Genomic DNA, 20551 nt, shown 5'->3' on the forward strand with positions numbered 1-20551 from the left:
AGAATAGTGTTGGGGTTGAACAGTTCTGCATGCATAGCAATGAGATTGTAATCAAGGCTATTTTCTCTGGTGTATTGGTAACCTAATGTGCACCACTGCACTGCTAACCATCTGCCCTGCAGTGCCAATCACAAAGAATGCCCAGAAAGTAGAATAATAAGTAGAGATGATAACACTTGGCATCTAGCTTGAAATAACTTGCAAGTGAATTGTCCTGAGAAGTCAAATGATCTGGCTGCATAACGCATTGTAAAACTGATGAATGTTTGATGCTGAGCTGTAAACGTTTAGCTGGTTAAACTGCAGCAGCATTTTGATTAAAGATGGTAAATGCGGCTCCACACAAATGGTTTCTCTTATGGCATGGGTTCCTTTGAATATCGGAGCTATCAGATTTAAACAAAGTGTTTCATTGGGAAATATTTCTGGAATACTTTAAAATAGATTTTCCCTGCTCTGTATATTTTCCCAATTTAACCCTTGAAAAATAATAACCAGAAACTTCTCTGCTTGCCAGTTCCATTCTCCCATCACCACAGAGAGTTCGGTGAAAAGTAAATGCTCTTCTGATGGGGATCCTGTATCCGTGAAAACATCACTTACAGCTGAATTGGTTTGAGGTGATTAACTGTCAATGTACAAGAGCAATGATGCCTTACCTGGCTGAGGAGTTGCCTTATGCCTTTGGCTTTTCTCTTTCTTAAACTTTGGCACAATTCTGAACATAGCACTTCGACTGTTTCTTTTGGCAAATTCCAATGAATGGTCCTATTGAAAAGGAAGCGATTATTTTGTTAGTTGCAAGTGTTACACCGACTAAAGCCATTCTCAACGATGGAGACAACTCTTCTTCCACAAATTGTTAACTGATCTTACATTATCCAACAGACCTTATGTGGAGTCAGGAGTGCACCAAGATTCAGTACAATAATGGCTGATCATCGGGCTCAATACCCTAATCCCAACCTACCCTTATATCCCTTTGATTCCTTTAGCCATAGTAAAACACTTCTTTAAAATACTTAATGTTTTGGTTGGAATCGCATTCCTACGGACCCTGAGGGAGTGCTGCACTGTCAGAGGTACTAGTTCTTGAATGGCGTGTTGAATTCACGACCACAGGATGTGGTTGAAGCCCAAAACGTTAAGTATTTTAAAGAAGTGTTTTACTATGGCTAAAGGAATCAAAGGGATATAAGGGTAAGTTGGGATTAGGGTATTGAGCCCGATGATCAGCCATTATTGTACTGAATCTTGGAGCAGATTTGAGGGGTTGATTGGCATTTTGCTGCTTTGATGTTTCTATGAAAAGATTTTGAAGACTTGAATTTAGAGAGCATCTCACGGACTTAGGACACCCCCGAAGCAACAGAATGCCTTTGAGAATTCTTGCAGCATCGTGTACAGTACTGGAGAGAACATTCCCGTCTCTTCCTCCACTAGTGCCATGGGATCCTCTACACCTTCCCAAGTTTCACTTCAACATGCCATTGAAGAACTAGTACCTCTGACAGTGCAGCACTCCCTCAGGGTCCATAGGAATGCGATTCCGACCAAAACAACATTTGTCCCCTCTCATTGCTGTGGTTGCATCGTAGTAGGAAACAATTAAAAGGAGCTGTGAAATTAAATATGTCACCAACCACTTCACTCAAATAAATTTTTTTCAGCACTGCACTGGAGCCTGGATTCCGTGGTCAAAACTCTGGGCGGCAATGTGAACCTGTAACCATCTGATTCAGAGGTTATCATGTCAGCCAATCATTTTGAAGGGCCTCACCTCATTCCTTCTAAAAGTCTCTTCTCAATGAGATAGAGCTTTGACAAGACTGATCCCAGTGTACGGAGTGGTGTGTTGGTCTTGTAAAGATGTTACTAAACTTGAAAGGTTGCAAAAAGATTTACGAGGATGTTACTGAGACTGGAAGGTTTGAATTATAAGGAGTGGCTTCAGAGGCTGGGATTCTTTTTCCCTGAAGCGTAGGAGGCTGAGGAGTGATCTTAGAGAGATTTATAAAATCACAGAAGGCATAAATAAAGTAGGGGTAGGGGAGGCTATAGGGCATTGATTTAAGGTGAGAGGGGAATAGATTTAAAAGGAGCCTGAGGGGCAACTTTTTCACACAGAGGGTGGTGCATATGTGGAATGAGCTGCCAGAGGAAGTGGTGGAGGCTGGTACAATAATAACATTTAAAAGACATTTGGACAGGTAAGTAGCTAGGAAAGGCTTCAGAGGGATATGGGCAAAACACAGGGAAATGGGACTGCTTCAGTTTAGGAAACCTGGTTGGCATGGACAAGTTGTATGACTTTAGACTCCTTTCCCAATGAAGGATATACTTGCCTTGGAAGGGTTGCAACAAAGGCTCATTCTGAGGATTAGAGAACTGTGGTAAGAGGAAGGATTGAGTAGAAAGCGCCTAAATTCTCTCAGTTGATTTCATAGAAACGTATGACATTCTGAGAGGGCACAACATAGAAATGTTGATGGGGGCTGCCTTCTGACAAATCAAGAACCAGGTGTCAAAATCCCAGGATAACGGATCGGCCGGGTTCATTCAGAGGTTTGTAAATTGTTACCCAATGTCGGAGCATATTCAAGGCTGGGATCAACAGACTTGAAACAAGTGATAAAGGTTATTGACTGAAATGTTAATTGTGTTTCTTATTCCACAAGTTTTGCCAGATATGCCCAGTACTTACACTGTTTTGGGGTTTTTAATTTTAGATTTCCAGCAGTCCCACCACTATGCTTTTGTAAGGGAAGCCAAGAATATGGGTATGCGGCGGGGTAGTGCAGTTGATTTGTAAGGTCAATCATGAACTTACTAAAAAGTGGTGTGGAATGCAGAGATGACATGGGCTAGCTTCTTCACTGATTTCTTAATGATGTTCCTGTTTGACCTGGACACACACTAAGCATCAAATGAGATTCAGTGATAGGGATTGCACTGTGGGGCAGCCATCTCACCTAAATCCATCTCATCAAGTGCGTCCTATCCCAGGATCTGTTTTTGTCTCATCATGCCCCACAAGGCCTCGAGAACACAGCACCCGAGAATGAGGAGCCCTGGTTTCCTATCAATACAAACTAGAACCTCTTTGCCCCATACCTCTTCAGCTGTTGGCTGCAGCACGTGATAAAGCCATGGAATCTCTGCAAGCTTTCCCAGCTCAACATCCACAAGGTGTAATGCTGTTGACAGCTGCTCTTCCTGAGGTGAGTCTAGTTGCTGCCAGGAATGCAAAACAGAAAAGCAGTTAGTTAGCCACTAAAATAACCATTATTCTAGCCATCATTATCAGTTTAAATATACAGATCTGCATCTTCACATCTCATAGCTGGCAGCTATCACGCAGTGGGACTGTGTGAGACAGAGTGTGGGATAAGATTGGAAACCATCATTTCACAGGTTTGAATAATAAGAGGTCATAACAGGTCTGCTAGTGTTTGCTTTTCCAAACATTAGCAACCTTACTCAATTCAGTTCCTTCCCCAATCTCTGTATCTCTCTCTGGACCTCCCCTTCACCTGACTCACCAGTCTCTGATGTGCTGTGCTAGACTTTTCTGTCCACTAAGTTACCTTGTTTTTCTTCACCTTCCAAGGGACTGCTCTTTGAGGTGGTCATGCCCCCCACAAATATTCTGTTACCTGCTCCATCCAAATTTCCTCCACTTCCCTCCACAGGCTGGACAAGTTCACAAAACACTTGTGCTCAGGTCAGTAGAAATTGTGGACCACTGAAAATGTATGCTGAAGGGAAGGCCCTTTGGAATGGAAGGAATACCTGCTTCTAGACACCCCACTCCATGACGCAGAATCACATCTGCTTGCTGATGTTCCTTTGCCTTCAATGAGTGAACATTGCAGGCTCAATGTGTGCCAAATTAAAGTTCAGGGCAGTACGCAGCCCAGGCTTCTGCTGGCACCAGTCAATCAGACCCTCCACCCCATGTATCACTTTCACAACCAATTCATCAGGAGTTACACACTGGAGGCGCAACTCAAGCATCTGAATCAACTCATGTTGTGTAATCGTGCAAGCCATGCAGCCTGTGCTGTGCCTGATAAGCTCTCAGTTTTGATAAAGCACTCATCCCTGTGTAGCTAGTTTACATTTCCTGTAGTTTCTGTTTGCAGGATGTTTGAGTGTAGTTGCCCAAATTATCTATTTCTTGCTTTCGAAGTCCTCAATATGGACTACAATTTAAACTGTGCAGAAGACGGGTGGCATGGTGGCTCAGAGCTTACTGCAGCCTCACAGAACCAAGGACCCAGGTTCAATTTCAGTCTCGGGTGACTGGAGTTTGCATATTCTCCCCGTGTCTGCGTGGGTTTCCTCCGGGTGCTCCGGCTACCTCCCACAGTCCAAAGATGTGCATGTCAGGTGAACTGGCCATGCTAAATTGCTCAGAGTGTTCAGGGATGTGTAGGTTAGGTGCATTCGTCAGGGGTAAATGTGGGGTAATGAGGAATGGGCTTGAGTGGGATACTCTTCGGAGGGTCAGTGTGGACTTGTTGGGCTGAAGGGCCTGTTTCCACACTGTAGGCAATTTTACAAAAAAAAATGAAAGAGAAATTTAGGAACATGACTTTGGAACGCAATATTGAAAAACTAAAAAAGGCCTTTCCACATTCCAAAACCACAATAATTTATTTGCGTTCAGATTTATTCACTTCAGCATTAAATGCAGAATTAGACTGGTTCAGACGGTTATGAAATATTTCCCCATTGAAATTGATCTAGTGGTTCTGGATAAGGTTCAGGAAAGAATGACCAAACCCAGTTTACTACAATAAGCAGGCTTTACTGAACTGAGCTCCAGAAAAATGTACACTTAGGGAGATTTGATTCAAGTGTTTAAATAGTGAGAGTCTTTGTAGTTGCATGGAGCAGACATGTGTTGTGATCATGGTTCACATGACTGAAATAGAACATAGAACATTACAGCGCAGTACAGGCCCTTCGGCCCTCGATGTTGCACCGACCTGTGGAACCAATCTGAAGCCCATCTAACCTACAGTATTCCATTTTCCTCCATATACCTATCCAATGACCATTTAAATGCCCTTAAAGTTAGCAAGATCACTACTGTTGCAGGCAGGGCATTCCACATCCCTACTACTCTCGGAGTAAAGAAACTACCCCGATATCTGTCCTATATCTATCACTCCTCAATTTAAAGCTAGGTCCCCTCGTGCTAGCCATCGCCATCTGAGGAAAAAGGCTCTCACTGTCCAATCTATCTCACCCTCTAATAATCTTATATGTTTCACTTAAATCACCTCTCAACTTGCTTCTCTCTAACGAAAACAGTTTCAGTCCCTCAGTCTTTCCTCGTAAGACCTTCCCTCCATACTAGGTAACATCCTGGTAAATCTCCTCTGCACCCTTTGTGAAGCTTCCCCATCCCTCCTATAATGTGGTGACCAGCACTGTACACATTACACCAAATGGGGCTACAGCAGAGTTTTGTACAGCTGCAGCATGATCTCATGGTTCAGAAACTCAACCCCTCTACCAAAGATAGCTAACACACTGTATGCCTTCTTAACGACCCTATCAACCTGGGCGGCAGCTTTCAAGGATCTATTTACCTGGACACCGAGATCTCTCTGCTCATCTACACTACCAAGAATTTGACCATTAGCCCAGTACTCTTTATTCCGGTTACTCCTTCCAAAGTGAGTCACCTCTCACTTTTCCGCATTAAACTCCATTTGCTACCTCTCAGCCCAGCTTTGCACCTTATCTATGTCTCTCTGTAACCTACAACATCATTCGTTACTATCCACAACTCCATTGACCTTTGTATCATCCGCAAATTTACTAACCCATCCTTCCACGTCCTCATCCAGGTCATTTATAAAAATGACAAACAACAGTGGACCCAAAACAGATCCTTGCGATACCCCACTAGTAACTGAGCTCCAGGATGAATATTTCCCATCAACTACCACCCTCTGTCTTCTTTCAGATAGCCAATTTCTGATCCAAACCGCTAAATCCCCCTCAATCCCATGCCTCCGTATTTTGTGCGATAGCCTACAATGGGGAACTTTATCAAATGCTTTACTGAAATCCATATACACCATGTCAACTGCTTTACCCTCATCTACCTGTTTGGTCACCTTTTCAAAGAACTCAATAAGGTTTGTGAGGCACGATCTACCCTTCACAAAACCGTGCTGACTATCCATAACCAAATTATCCCTTTCTAGATGATAATAAATCCTATCTCTGAAAACCCTTTCCAACACTTTATTCACAACCAAAGTAAGGCTCACTGGACTGTAATTTCCATGGTTGTCTCTCCTCCCTTTCTTGAACAAGGAGACAACATTTACTATCGTCCAGTCTTTTGGCACTATTCCTATAGACAATGACGATGTAAAGATCAAAGCCAAAGGCTCAACAATCTCCTCCCTGGCTTTCCAGAGAATCCCGGGATAAATCCCATCCAGCCCAGGGGACTTATCGATTTTCGCACTTTCCAGAATTGCTAACACCTTCACCTTATGCACCTCAATCCTGTCCAGTCTAAGAGTCTGTATCTCAGTATTCTCCTCGACCACATAGTCTTTTTCTAGTGTGAATACTGACAATAAGTATTAAATTAGCTTCCCCTATCACCTCTGACTCCCCGCACAACTTTCCACTACCATCCTTGATTGGCCCTAATCTTACTCTAGTCATTCTTTTATTCCTGATATACCTATAGAAAGCCTTAGGGTTTTCCTTGATCCTAACCGTCAATGACTTCTCATGTCCCCTCCTGGCTCTTCCGGTCTTTCCTGGCTAATGTGTAACTCACAAGCACCCGAACTGAGCCTCACATTTCATCCTAACATAAGTCTTCTTCTTCCTCTTGACAAGAGATTCAACTTCCTTAGTAAACCATGGCACCCACACTCGACCACTTCCTCCCTGCCTGATAGCTACATACTTATCAAGGATCCGCAGCAGCTGTTCCTTGAATAAGCTCCACATTTCAAGAGTGCCCATCCCTGCAGTTTCCTTCCCCATCCTATGCATCCTAAATCTTGCCTAATCGCATCATAATTGCCTTGCCCCCTTTGCCCTGTGGTATATACCTATCCCTTTCCATCGCTAAAGTAAACATAACCGAATTGTGGTCACTATCACCAAAGTGCTCACCTACCAAATCCAACACCTGGCCTGGTTCATTACGCAATACCAAATCCAATGTGGCCTCACCTCTTGTTGGCCTATCTACATTCTGTGTCAGAAAACCCTCCTGTACGCTTTCGACAAAAACTGACCCATCTAAAGTACTTGAACTATAGTATTCCCAGTCAATATTTGGGAAGTTGAAGTCCCCCATAACAACTACCCTCTTACTCTCGTTCCTATCGAGAATCATCTTTGCTATCCTTTCCTCTATATCTCTGGAACTATTCAGAGGCCTATAGAAAACTCCCAACAGGGTGACCTCTCCTTTCCTGCTTCTAACCTCAGCCCATACTACCTCAGTCCTCAAACGTCCTTTCTGCCAACGTAATACTGCCCTTGACTAACAATGCCACACCTCCCACTCTTTACCATTTACTCTGTTCTTACTGAAACATCTAAATCCCGAAACCTGTCCCATTCCTGTCCCTGCTCCACCCATGTCTCTGAAATGGCCACAACACTAAAATCCGAAGTACCAACCAACAATACAAGTTCACTCACCTTATTCTGGACACTCCTGCTATTGAAGTAAACACACTTCAAACCACCTTCCTGCTTGCCAGTGCCCTCTTGCGACCTTGAAAGCTTATTTCTGACCTCAGTACTCTCAAACTCCCATATACTCGAACTATAATTGCGGTTCCCATCCCCTGCTGCATTAGTTCAAACTCTCCCACAGAGCATTAGCAAATTTCCCTCCCAGGATACTGATGTCCCTCTGGTTCAGGTGAAGACCATCATGTTTGTAGAGGTCTTTCTACTGCAGAAAGAGCCCCAATTATCCCTCCTGCACCATCCCTGTAGCCACATGTTCAGCTCTGCTCTCTCCCTGTTCCTCGCTTCACTAGCATGTGGCACAGGTAACAAACCAGAGATAACACCTCTGTTTGTTCTAGCTCTAAGCTTCCACCCTCACTCCCTGAATTTTTGCCTTAAATCCCCATCTCTCTTCCTACCTATGTCATTGGCGTCTATGTGGACCACGACTTGGGGCTGCTCCCCCTCCCCCTCTCGCTCAAGGATCCCAAAAGCACAATCAGAGACATACGAGTCAGGCTTAATGTACCCGCTGGCTTCTACTCAATGTGTCTTTTCATCTGTATTTATGTTGATGGTCTGCTTTCAAGCCTGAAATAGGGAGCCTGCAGCCCAGGATATCCTATCGAGATATATCCTGGGCTGCCTTATATTTCTTCATTAGCCATTTGTGGAGTGGGGCATTTGAAAAGGACTGGACGGAGGGAAGACGTCTCATTGTTCAACAAGTCCTCAATTAGAATACAGAGGCCTGTTTATTTTGGCATCTGGAGAAAATTGTTACTGAATGCTGTTGCTATTCGGGTGGTTTAAACTAGCTGAGCAGGGGGATGGGAACCTGAGGTATTGTTCCAGTGCACAGGAGGATGAGTAGGGAGGGCATGGACAGGATTTCACAGCAAGCTGTTTTAAAGTATGCCTACTTCAACGCCAGAGGTATCTGAAATAAGATAGGTGCGCTTGTAGCATGGATAAGTACCTGGGACTTTGATTTGTGGCCATTTTGGAGACATAGAAACAGGAGAGGAAAGGTCACACTGCTGGGAGATTTTTATAGGCCTCCGTAGAGTTCCAGGGATATGGAGGAGACGATCGGCAAAACGATTCTGGGTAGGAGTGAAAGGAACAGGGTGGTCATTATGGGGGACTTTAACTTCCCCAACATTGACTGGAAATGTAATAGCTCTAGTACGTCAGATGGATAAGTTTTTGTCCAATTTGTATCGGAGTGTTTCCTGACATAGTATGTCAAAGGGCCAAAAAGAAGGGAGGCCACACTGGATCTGATGCTTGGTAATGAACCAGGCCAGGTGTTTGATTTAGTGGTAGGTGAGCACTTTGGAGAGAATGACCATAATTCAGTTACGTTTAGTTTAGCGATGGAAAGGGATAGGTATATGTCACAGGGCAAAAGATGTAGATTGAGGGAGGGCAATTATAATGCGATTAGGCAAGATTTAGGATGTATAGAATGGGATAGAAAAATACAGGGGATGGGGACAATCGAAATGTGGAGCTGGTTTCAGGAACAGATATTGCGTGTCCTTATAGGTATGTCCTTGTCAGGCAGGGAGGAAGTGATAAGGTCGGGGAACCGTGGTTTACTAAAGAAATTGCATCTCTTGTTCAGCAGAAGAGGGAGGCTTATGTGATGATGAGATGAGATGGTTCAGATGAGGCGATGGAGAGTTACTGATTAGCTCGGAAGGATTTAAAGAGAGAGTTAAGAGGAGCAAGGAGAGGACATGAGCCATCTTTAACGGGTAGAAAAAGGAGAACCCTAAAGCTTTCTATAGGTATGTGAGGAATAAAAGGATGACTGGGGTTGAAATAGGGCCAGTCAAAGACAAAAGTGGGAAGTTGTAGGTGGACCCTGTGGAGATCGGAGAGGAGCTAAACAAATATTTCTCATCTGTTTTCAATCAGGAAAAGGAGAATATTGTACAGGAGAAGAATGAGAAACAGGATATTAGACTAGAAAGGATTGAGTTAGTAAGGATGAGGTGTTATCAATTCTAGAAGGAGCAAAAGTAGACAAGTCCCCTGAGCCAGATGGAATTTATTGGAAGATTCTCTGGGAAGCTAGGGAGGAGGTATTGGAGTCTTTGGCCTTGACCTTTGAGTTGTCATTGTCTACAGGTTCAGTACCAGAGGACTGGAGGATTGCAAATGTTGTGCCCTTGTTCAAGAAGAACAGCAGAGATGACCCAGGTAATTATAGACCAGTGAGCCTTACTTCTGTGGTAGGAAAGGTTTTGGAAAGGATTTTAAGAGATAGGATTTATAATCATCTAGCAACCAACAATTTGATTTCAGATAGTCAACATGGTTTCAGCAAGGGCAGGTCATGTCTCACAAACCTCATCGAGCTTTTTGAGAAGGTGACCAAGCATGTGGATGAGGGTAGGGTAGTTGACATGGTATACATAGACTTCAGTAAAGTCTTTGATAAGGTTCCACATGGTAAGCTGTTGGAGAAAATTCAGGGGCATGGGATTGAGGGTGATTTAGGAGTTTGGATTAGAAACTGGCTTTCTGTAAGAAGGCAGCGAGTAGTGGTTGATGGAATATCCAGCCTGGAGTCTGGTTACTAGTGGTGTGCCACAAAGATCTGTTTTGGGACCAATGTTGTTTGTCATTTTTATAAATGACCTGGGCACAGGAATAGGTGGATGGGTCAGTAAGTTTGCAGATGACACTAAAGTTGGTGGAGTAGTAGACAGTGTGGAAGAATGTTGTAGGTTGCAGGGGGACTTGGATAAATTGCAGAATTGGGCTGAGAGGTGGCAAATGGAATTCAATACAGCTAAATGAGATGATTCACTTTGGGAAGAATAACAGGAAGGCAGAATACTGAGTCAATGGAAAGATTCTTGGTAGTGTGGATGTGCAGAGGGATCTTGGTGTCCATGTACATAGATCCCTAAAAGTTGCCACCCAGGTGGATAGTGCTGTTAAGAAGGCAATAGGGTGTGTTAGGTTTTATTGGTAGAGGGATTGAGTTCCGGAGCCGTAATGTCATGCTGCAACTATACAAAACGCTAGTGCAGCCGCACTTGAAATATTGTGTACAGTTCTGCTCGTCCCATTAGAGTCATACAGTCATAGATGTACAGCATGGAAACAGAACCCGTCCATGCCGACCAGATATCCCAACCCAATTTAGTCCCACCTGCCAGCACCTGGCCCATATCCTCCATACCCCTCCTCTTCATATACCCATCCAAATTCCTCTTAAATGTTGCAATTGTACCAGCCTCCACCACATCCTCAAGCAGCTCATTCCATACATGTACCACCCTCTGTGTGTGAAAAAGTTGCCGCTTAGGTCTCTTTTATATCTTTCCCCTCTCACCCTAAACCTATGCCCTCTAGTTCTGGACTCCCCGACCCCACGGAAAAGACTTTGGTCATTTATCCTATCCATGCCCCTCATAATTTTGTAAACCTCTATAAGGTCACCCCTCAGCCTCCGATGGTCCAGGAAAGCATACCAAACGCCTTCTTCACTAACCTATCTACCTGCGACTCCACTTTCAAGGAGCTATGAACGTGCACTCCAAGGTCTCTTTGTTCTTGTGGCACTCCACTGGTCACAGGTCTCCAGTCTGAAAAACAACCCTCCACCACCACACCCTGTCTTCTATCTTTAAGCCAGTTCTGTATCCAAATGGCTAGTTCTCCCTGTATTCCATGCTGTGCAGAGGAGATTTACCAGGATGTTGCCTGGTCTAGAGGGAAGCTCTTATGAGGAAAGGCTGAGAGACTTGAACTTGGAGAGAAGGCAGCTAAGGCGGGATTTGGTAGAGACATACAAGATGACCAGAGGATTAGATAGGGTAGACAGTGAGAGCCTTTTTCCTAAGATGATGACGTCAACTTGTACGAGGGGGCATAGCTACAAATTGAGGGGTGATAGATTTAAGACAGATGTCAGGGGCAAGTTCTTTACACAGAGAATGGTAAGGGCGTGGAATGCCCTACCTGCCAATGTAGTTAACTCAGCCACATTAGGGAGATTTAAACAATCCTTGGATAAGGACATGGATGATGATGGGATAGTGTAGGGGGATGGGCTTAGATTCGTTCACAGGTCAGTGTAACATCGAGGGCCGAAGGGTCTGTTCTACGTTGTATTCTTCTGTGTTCTATGAATGGGAATGAAGAAAGGACCATTCCTTTCCGCAGACAGTAGTGAATGTCTGAAAGGTGCTGTCAGCTGTTGTGCCTCTCCATGTACCTTTAAAGGTGAGCTGTTTGGGGACCAGGGGACAGGGGGTGAGACAGAGACAGTGAAAGAGAGGAGTGGATCAAGTGTTGGATTATCAGAGTGTCGGCCAGTTTGATGGATCAGTTGGATCTTTTCCTTCCCAAAACATCTTATTTCTTCCTGAGCCCCAGTCGCACATGGAACACCCAGGTTAGAGAGAACGCGAGTCAATGCCTGCAGAATTAACTGATACCATCACCTTACCAGAGGAACTCTTCCAACGAGCAATGATTCTGTTTCATTATGCAGTGCTTTCACATTGCTGGCTATCTCAATTGCTGCATTCCTGGTAAGACTCTGCATTGAGGAAACAGAAAAGATTAAAGCCGGCTGATTGGATTATATTTAAAGGAGAGCTCAATCATTTTGCACAAGCGTTGACAGAAATTTAACTGGAGAAAGCAAATTCGTGACTAACAACTCTGCCCAGAGATTCTTCTCCAGATCCATTCGGAGTCCAGATACAACCCTAAATCATAGGTCAGTCCAGTGGATCCCCAAGGTGAATTTATGACTGTCAGACTTGAAAGTGCGCAGATTCAAAAGTTCTGTGTTTGCTCATGGAATTAAATGTGTTACAAACCATGAAAAGCATCAGGAGTATTTTGTGCATGGTGCTCCTCAAAATAACAAGTATAGAAGGTTAGCAATGATAGAGGAAAGAAACTTATTGAACACAGAACAGCTGAGGTTCGGTTTTGCAGGAACCTCTTCTATCTCAAGACAGTAGGTGGAGTAAAAGTGACAGTGGCAACATGAATAAGAAATTGGCTGAGTGATAGGAAACAGAAAGGAATGTTTTTTTTGAACTTGAGGAAGGTTTGTACTGGAGTTCCCAGGTATTGGTATTGGGACCTTCGCTCTTTCTGATCGAGATGGCTGATGTGGAGCTTGGTGTACAGAGGATGATTTCAGAATTTGCACATGGCACAACAATTGGAAGCATTGTAAACTGTGAACGGGATACTGTAGAACTTCAAAAGGATAGATAGTTTGGCGGGATAGGCCATCAGGTGTCAAGAACAGAGACAGAAAATCTAAAATAAAGTGTTCTATTATAAATGGATTTCAGGAGAAGCATTTGTGAATCAGTGTATATGTTACAGTATATTAATGGTGGCAAGACAAGTTGAGACATTGTTGAAAAAAGCTTATTGTATCCTGGACTTATTAATGATGGAAAAGTAAAGATGAGCAAGTAGGTTATGTTAAACTGACATACAACACTGGTTCAGCCTCAACCAGAGTAATTTGTCCAATTCTGGGCACCACAGTTTAGGAAAGATATAAAAACACTTCAGAAAGGACAGAAAAGGTTAAGAATGATTCTGGGACAGAAAAGGTTAAGAATGAATCTGGGTGTGAAGAACGTCAACTATACAGTCAGATTGGAGGAGTTGGACTGTTTTCCTCGGTGAGGAGAGGCGATTTAATGGAGGGGTGCAGACAGAATAGATAGGGAAAACAACTGTTCCCAGTGGTGGAAGGATTAAAAATAAAGAGAGCACAGATTAAAAGAAATTGGCAAAGAAGCAACAGCAATAGGAGGAAAGCATTTTATCACAGAGTGAATGATTAGGATCAGAAATGAATAAGCCCAAAGGGTGGTGGAGGCAAGATATAATGCAGCAATCGAGGGATTCAAAAGGGAATTGGAGCAATGTGCAGAGCTACATGGAGAAAGGTGGGGGAATGGCGGTAGGGAAGTTACTCAGAGAGCTAGTGCAGATGTGATAGGTCAAATGGCCTCCTTCTGTGTTGTTAACATCCTATGATTTGGGAGACTTATTCCAGGCCAAATGGCCATATTGCAGAATTTTGGCAGAGAGGTAACACGTATTCTCACAAGTCCTGACGAACCCATTAATAGTTACTGCATCAGAGGTCAGATCAATTTTCTTTCGTGTGAAAGCGATGGGACCAGGTGGAGTACCAGGCCGTGCACTCAAGGCATGTGCAGATCAACTGGCAGAGGTCTTCTCAGACATCGTCAACCTCTCCCTGCAGCAGGCCACTGTCCCTGCCTGTTTCAAGAGGGTCAACATCATCCCTGTGCCTAAGAAGGCTCATGCAGCATGTCTCAATGACTACCACCCAGTGGCGCTAACTTCGGTGGTCATGAAGTGCTTTGAAAGGCTGGTCATGGCATTAATCAACTCCAGCCTCCCCACTACTCTTGACCCACTCCAGTGTGCCTATCAGACCAACAGATCCATGTCAGGTGCCATATCACTTGCCCTTCATTCCTGCCTAGAACATCTTGACACCAAGAACAGCTACGTAAGAATCCTACTCATTGACTACAGTCCAACCTTCAACACTATTATCCCCTTAAGACTGATTACTAAACTTAGTGATCTCGGACTAAGCCCCACTCTCTGCAACTGGATCCTCAGTTTCCTCAGTTTCCACAGTCAGCGAAGATTGGGGACAATATTTCAATCCTAACACTCAACACTGCACCACCCCAGGAGTGCATACTCAGCCCTCTACTGTACTCACTGTATACCCATGACTGCGTCACCAAATACCAGATTAATGCCATTTACAAGTTCGCTGATGACACCACCATAGTCGGTTGAATCTCAGATGGCGACAGAACAGACTACAGATGGGAGGTGGAAGACCTGGAAAAATGGTGCACTGACAGCAACTTAGCTCTCAATGTCAGCAAAATCAAGGAACTCATTACTGACTTTCAGCGGGATGTTACTCATGTCCCCTACACATTAACAGCACAGAGATGGAACAAGTGGAGAGTGTCAAGCTCCTGGGAGTGGTCATCCACAACAAGCTTTCTTGGACTCTTCACATAGACACACTAGTTACAAAGGCCCAACAATGTCTCTTGTTCCTCAGGCAACTGAGGAAATCTGGCATGATGGTGAATACCCTTGCCAACTTTTATAGGTGCACCATTGAGAGCATTCTGTCTGGATGTATCACTATCTGGTATGGCAACTGTACCATTCAAGATCGGAGACGGTTACAGAGAGTGTGAACTCGGCCTGGACAATCACAAAGGCCAACCTCCCATCTATAGAATCCATCTACCAGGCCCGCTGTCAAGGAAAGGCAGCCAGCATTCTCAAAGATCCATCCCACCCTGGCAATGTTTTTCTACAACTTCTACCATCGGGGAGAAGGTACAGAAGCCTGAACACATGCACCAGTCGGCTTCAAAACAGTTTTTACCCTACTGTTGTTAGAATACCGAATGGACTCACAAACTCTTAACATTTATCTGTACCTGTGTTTTTGTTTTTGCTGCTGTTTATCTATGCTTCTTAACTATGTGATCTGTCAGTATTGCTTGCAAGACAAAGCTTTTCACTGTGCCTGGGTACACATGACAATAAATTTAATTTAATTCAATTCAATTTTAAAGCATCTATGGAGCTGGAGACTAATTCCAAGTGGGTTTCCCATATGGCAGCATAGACATATGTCGTTCTGCCATAACGCACATTTTGTTAATGGGAATTCACTATAACACGATTGACGAATTGGGGACGCTGTTTCTAAAGTGCAAACTTTTAAAATGTGTTGGCTGTAAAGCAATTGCATCTCCAACACTAAGCACTGTTTCTAAACCACAAGACGACAAAAGGGCAGGTAACAAATTGTCAGGAGCACATAAACGCTTTTCACCATGACAGACAGCCTCTCTTGTCACGGAGAAAACAGAAGAAGTGGTCAAAAATTGGAATAACATTTAATATTTTTGAAGGGGCAGGAATGAGGCTGGCTTGCATTTCATGTAAGCATGTTTTATGGAGGCAGCTGCGCATATAAATTTGCATAGGGTGGCACGGTGGCACAGTGGTTAGCACTGCTGCCTCACAGCGCCAGAGATCTGGGTTCAATTCCCGCCTCAGGCGACTTTCTTTGTGGAGTTTGCACGTTCTCCCCGTGTCTGCGTGGGTTTCCTCCGGGTGCTCCGGTTTCCTCCCACACTCCAAAGATGTGCAGGTCAGGTGAATTGGGCATGCTAAATTGCCCGTAGTGTTAGGTTAGGGGTATGGGTGGGTTGTGCTTCGGCGGGTGCGGTGTGGACTTGTTTGGCCGAAGGGCCTGTTTCCACACTGTAAAGTAATCTAATCTAATCTAAATTGACAGTTACTTCTTACACTTCTAAGTGGTTTCAGAAAACTGGATCTCCGAAACACAAAGTACACTGAGTGGACCTAATAGGGACAGGTTGAAACATTTTAGATTCCCTTGAATAACCAGAGTAACTCATTTTAAAACTATTTAAAACTGTTTTAAAAAAAAATCAAACTATAAATCAAACTTCGGATCATTCGGGAGGCAGAGGGGGTCATAGATCGGAGCTATAGGGAAGTAGTAACTCCAAAGATGGCAGATAGATGGGTGACAGTGAGGGGGACTGGGAGGAAGCAGCCAGTGCAGGGACCCCCTGTGGTCGTTCCCCTCAAGAACAAGTATACCGTTTTGGATACTTGTGGGGGGGACGACTTACCAGGGGTAAGTAACGGGGCTCAGGCCTCTGGCACAGAGCCTGTCCCCGCTACTCAGAAGGGAAGGGTGGAGAAGAGCAGAGCAATAATAATTGGGGACTCGATAGTTCGGGGCACAGATAGGCGGTTTTGTGGGAACGAGAGAGACTCACGTTTGGTATGTTGCCTCCCAGGTGCAAGGGTACGTGATGTCTCTGATCGTGTTTTCCGGGTCCTTAAGGGGGAGGGGGAGCAGCCTGAAGTCGTGGTCCATATTGGCACCAATGACATAGGTAGGAGTGCTGAGGATGTTAGACAGGCTTTTAGGGAGCTAGGTTGGAAGCTCAGAGTTAGAACGAACAGAGTTGTTGTCTCTGGTTTGTTACCCGTGCCACGTGATAGAGAGTCGAGGAATAGGGAGAGAGAAGAGTTAAATGCGTGGCTACAGGGATGGTGCAGGAGGGAGGGATTTCGGTATTTGGATAACTGGGGTTCTTTCTGGGGAAGGTGGGACCTCTATAGACAGGATGGTCTGCACCTGAACCTGAGGGGCACCAGTATCCTTGGGGGGAGGTTTGCTAGTGCTCTTGGGGGGGGTTTAAACTAACTCTGCAGGGGCATGGGAACCCAGACTGTAACTTTAGGGTGCAGGACCTGGAGTGTAGGGAGGGTAGGAATATGGTATCAATCTTAAAGGATCGTGCCTGTAAACAGAAGGGTGGCTTGAAGTGTGTATACTTTAATGCCAGAAGTATACGAAATAAGGTAGGTGAACTCGCAGCGTGGGTTGGTACCTGGGACTTCGATGTTGTGGCTATTACGGAGACATGGCTAGATCAGGGACAGGATTGGCTGTTGCAGGTTCCAGGGTTTAAATGTTTTAGTAGGGTCAGAGGTGGGGGTAAAAGAGGGGGGGATGTGGCTTTGCTTGTCAAAGATAGTATTACAGCGGTGGAAAGGAAGATGGATGAAGATTTGCCATCTGAGGTAGTTTGGGTTGAGGTTAGGAATAGGAGAGGTGAGGTCACCCTGTTAGGAGTCTTTTACAGGCCTCCTAATAGTCCTAGAATCGTTGAAGAAAGGATTGCGAAGATGATTCAGGAGAAGAGTGACAGTAATAGGGTGATTGTTATGGGAGACTTTAACTTTCCTGATATTGATTGGGAAAGCTATAGCTCAAGTTCGTTAGATGGGTCAGTGTTTGTGCAATGTGTGCAGGAGAGTTTCCTGACACAATATGTAGATAAGCCAACAAGAGGTGAGGCCATACTGGATTTGGTTCTGGGTAACGAACCAGGCCAGGTATTAGAACTAGAGGTAGGTGAGCACTTTGGGGACAGTGACCACAATTCGGTGATTTTTAGTCTAGTGATGGAGAGGGATAAGTGTGTACTACAGGGCAAGAGTTATAGCTGGGGGCAGGGAAATTATGATGCGTTGAGGCATGACTTAGGATGTGTGGATTGGAAAAGTAGATTCCAAGGCAAGAGCGTAATTGATATGTGGAACTTGTTCAAGGAGCAACTATTGAGTGTCCTTGATAAGTACGTACCTATCAGGCAGGGAGGAAAGGGTCGTGTGAAGGAGCCGTGGTTTAATAAGGAGTTGGAATCCCTTGTTAAATGGAAGAGGGCGGCCTTTGTAAAGATGAGGCGTGAAGGTTCAATAGGGGCGATTGAGAGTTATAAGGTAGCCCGGAAGGACCTGAAGAGAGAGCTAAGAGTAGCAAGGAGGGGACATGAAAGGTCCTTAGTTGGTAGGATTAGGGAAAACCCTAAGGCTTTCTATAGGTATGTTAGGAATAAAAGAATGACTAGGGAAGGAATAGGTCCAATCAAGGATAGTAATGGGAAGTTGCGTGTGGAGGCTGAAGAGATTGGGGAGGCGCTGAATGAATACTTTTCGTCAGTATTCACTCAGGAACAGGACATTGTTGTCGATATGAATACTGAGGCACGAATAAGTAGAATGGATGGCTTTGAGATATGTAGAGAAGAGGTGTTGGAAATTCTGGCAAGGGTGAAAATAGATAAGTCCCCTGGGCCTGATTGCATTTATCCTAGGATTCTCTGGGAAGCAAGGGAGGAGATTGCAGAGCCATTGGCCTTGATTTTTGTGTCCTCTTTGTCTACAGGAGTAGTGCCAGAGGACTGGAGGCTAGCAAACGTGGTTCCCTTGTTCAAGAAGGGGAGTAGGGATAATCCTAGTAACTATAGGCCAGTGAGTCTCACTTCTGTTGTGGGCAAAGTCTTAGAGAGAATTATAAGGGATAGGATTTATGCACATCTGGATAAGAATGATGTGATCAAGGATAGTCAGCATGGTTTTGTGAAGGGCAGGTCGTGCCTCACAAACCTTATTGAATTCTTTGAGAAGGTGACGAAGGAGGTAGATGAGGGGAAAGCGGTAGATGTAGTATATATGGATTTTAGTAAGGCGTTTGATAAGGTCCCCCATGGTAGGCTACTGCAGAAAATACAGAGATATGGCATTGAGGGTGAGTTGGAGGTTTGGATTAGGAATTGGCTCTCTGGAAGAAGACAGAGGGTAGTAGTTGATGGCAAAGATTCATCTTGGAGTGCCGTCACTAGTGGTGTTCCGCAAGGATCTGTTTTGGGACCATTGCTGTTTGTCATTTTTATAAATGACCTGGAGGAAGGGTTAGAAGGTTGGGTGAGCAAGTTTGCGGATGATACGAAAGTCGGAGGAGTTGTAGACAGTGAGGAAGGATATGGCAGGTTACAGCGGGATATAGAGAAGCTGCAGAGCTGGGCAGAAAGGTGGCAAATGGAGTTCAATGTAGCTAAGTGTGAAGTGATTCACTTTGGTAAGAGTAATAAAAAGATGGATTACTGGGCTAATGGTAGACTACTTGGTAGTGTGGAAGAGCAGAGGGATCTTGGTGTCCATGTACACAGATCTCTGAAAGTTGCCACCCAGGTAAATAGTGCAGTGAAGAAGGCATATGGCGTACTGGCTTTTATTGGTAGAGGAATTGAGTTCCGGAGTCCTGAGGTCATGCTGCAGTTGTATAAGACTCTGGTGCGGCCGCTTCTGGAATATTGTGTGCAGTTTTGGTCGCCATACTATAGGAAGGATGTGGAGGCACTGGAACGGGTGCAGAGGAAGTTTACCAGGATGTTGCCTGGTATGGTAGGAAGATCCTATGAGGAAAGGCTGAGGCACTTGGGGTTGTTTTCTTTGGAGAAAAGAAGGTTTAGGGGTGATTTGATAGAGGTGTACAAGATGATTAGGGGGTTAGATAGGGTTGACAGTGAGAACCTTTTTCCGCGTATGGAGTCAGCTATTACAAGGGGGCATAGCTTTAAATTAAGGGGGGGTAGATATAGGACTGATGTTAGGGGTAGGTTCTTCACTCAGCGAGTCGTAAGATCATGGAATGCCCTGCCAGTAGCAGTAGTGGACTCTCCCTCTTTATGGGTATTTAAGCGGGCATTGGATAGGTATATGGAGGATAGTGGGTTAGTGTAGGTTAGGTGGGCTTTGATCGGCGCAACATCGAGGGCCGAAGGGCCTGTACTGTGCTGTATTGTTCTATGTTCTATGTTCTATGTTCTATAAACTAAAAATAACATTCAAGTGTGTAATCTCTTATAACAATAAGCATTGGAATTCATGCACCCACTTCACCTAGGCTCTAACCACATGCAGCTGCCAGCAAAGCTATGAAATTACAACTACCTTGCCGTGATAATGGACATATTGGCACTGGAGGCAGTTCAAAAGAGATTCAACTAGGCTAGTCCTGGGAGAAAGGAGTTGACTTATCAAGGATAGTTCGACAGGTTAGGTTTGAGGGATCTTATTGAAACATACAAGATTCTGATGAGCTTGGTAGAGCAGATGTTGAGAACTAGGGGACATAGTTACAGTATAACGGGACATCATTTGAAACTGAGGTGGGAAGAAATTTCCTATCCTAAAGGGGAGTGAGTGTCTGGAATTGTCTACCCTTGAGATTTCTGGAGGCTAGATAATTCAAAGAAGATGAAGGGGAGGTGGACAGATTTTTAAAAAAAAACTTTTAACTTGTTGAATTGACATGGATGGGAATGGAGGAGGA

General features: G+C 44.5%; 1 protein-coding gene across 7 annotated transcripts in view; it reads right to left on the reverse strand.

Annotated features, from left to right (window-relative positions):
* Positions 1–20551, reverse strand: part of dgkh (diacylglycerol kinase, eta) — a 569987-nt gene that overhangs the window by 42744 nt on the left and 506692 nt on the right. For 6 of the 7 annotated variants that reach the window (XM_072584802.1, XM_072584800.1, XM_072584797.1 and 3 more), the window contains 3 exons: positions 12212–12304; positions 3115–3234; positions 660–768 (listed from right to left, as the gene is read on the reverse strand). In XM_072584802.1, the coding sequence (XP_072440903.1) occupies positions 660–768; positions 3115–3234; positions 12212–12304 (322 nt within the window). Of the gene's footprint in view, positions 1–659; positions 769–3114; positions 3235–12211; positions 12305–20551 lie in introns of those variants that run through there. The other variant, XR_011962527.1, reaches the window with a different exon arrangement.

This window comes from Chiloscyllium punctatum, chromosome 15 (assembly GCF_047496795.1).
Source record: "Chiloscyllium punctatum isolate Juve2018m chromosome 15, sChiPun1.3, whole genome shotgun sequence".
NCBI classification, from domain to species: Eukaryota; Metazoa; Chordata; class Chondrichthyes; order Orectolobiformes; family Hemiscylliidae; genus Chiloscyllium; species Chiloscyllium punctatum.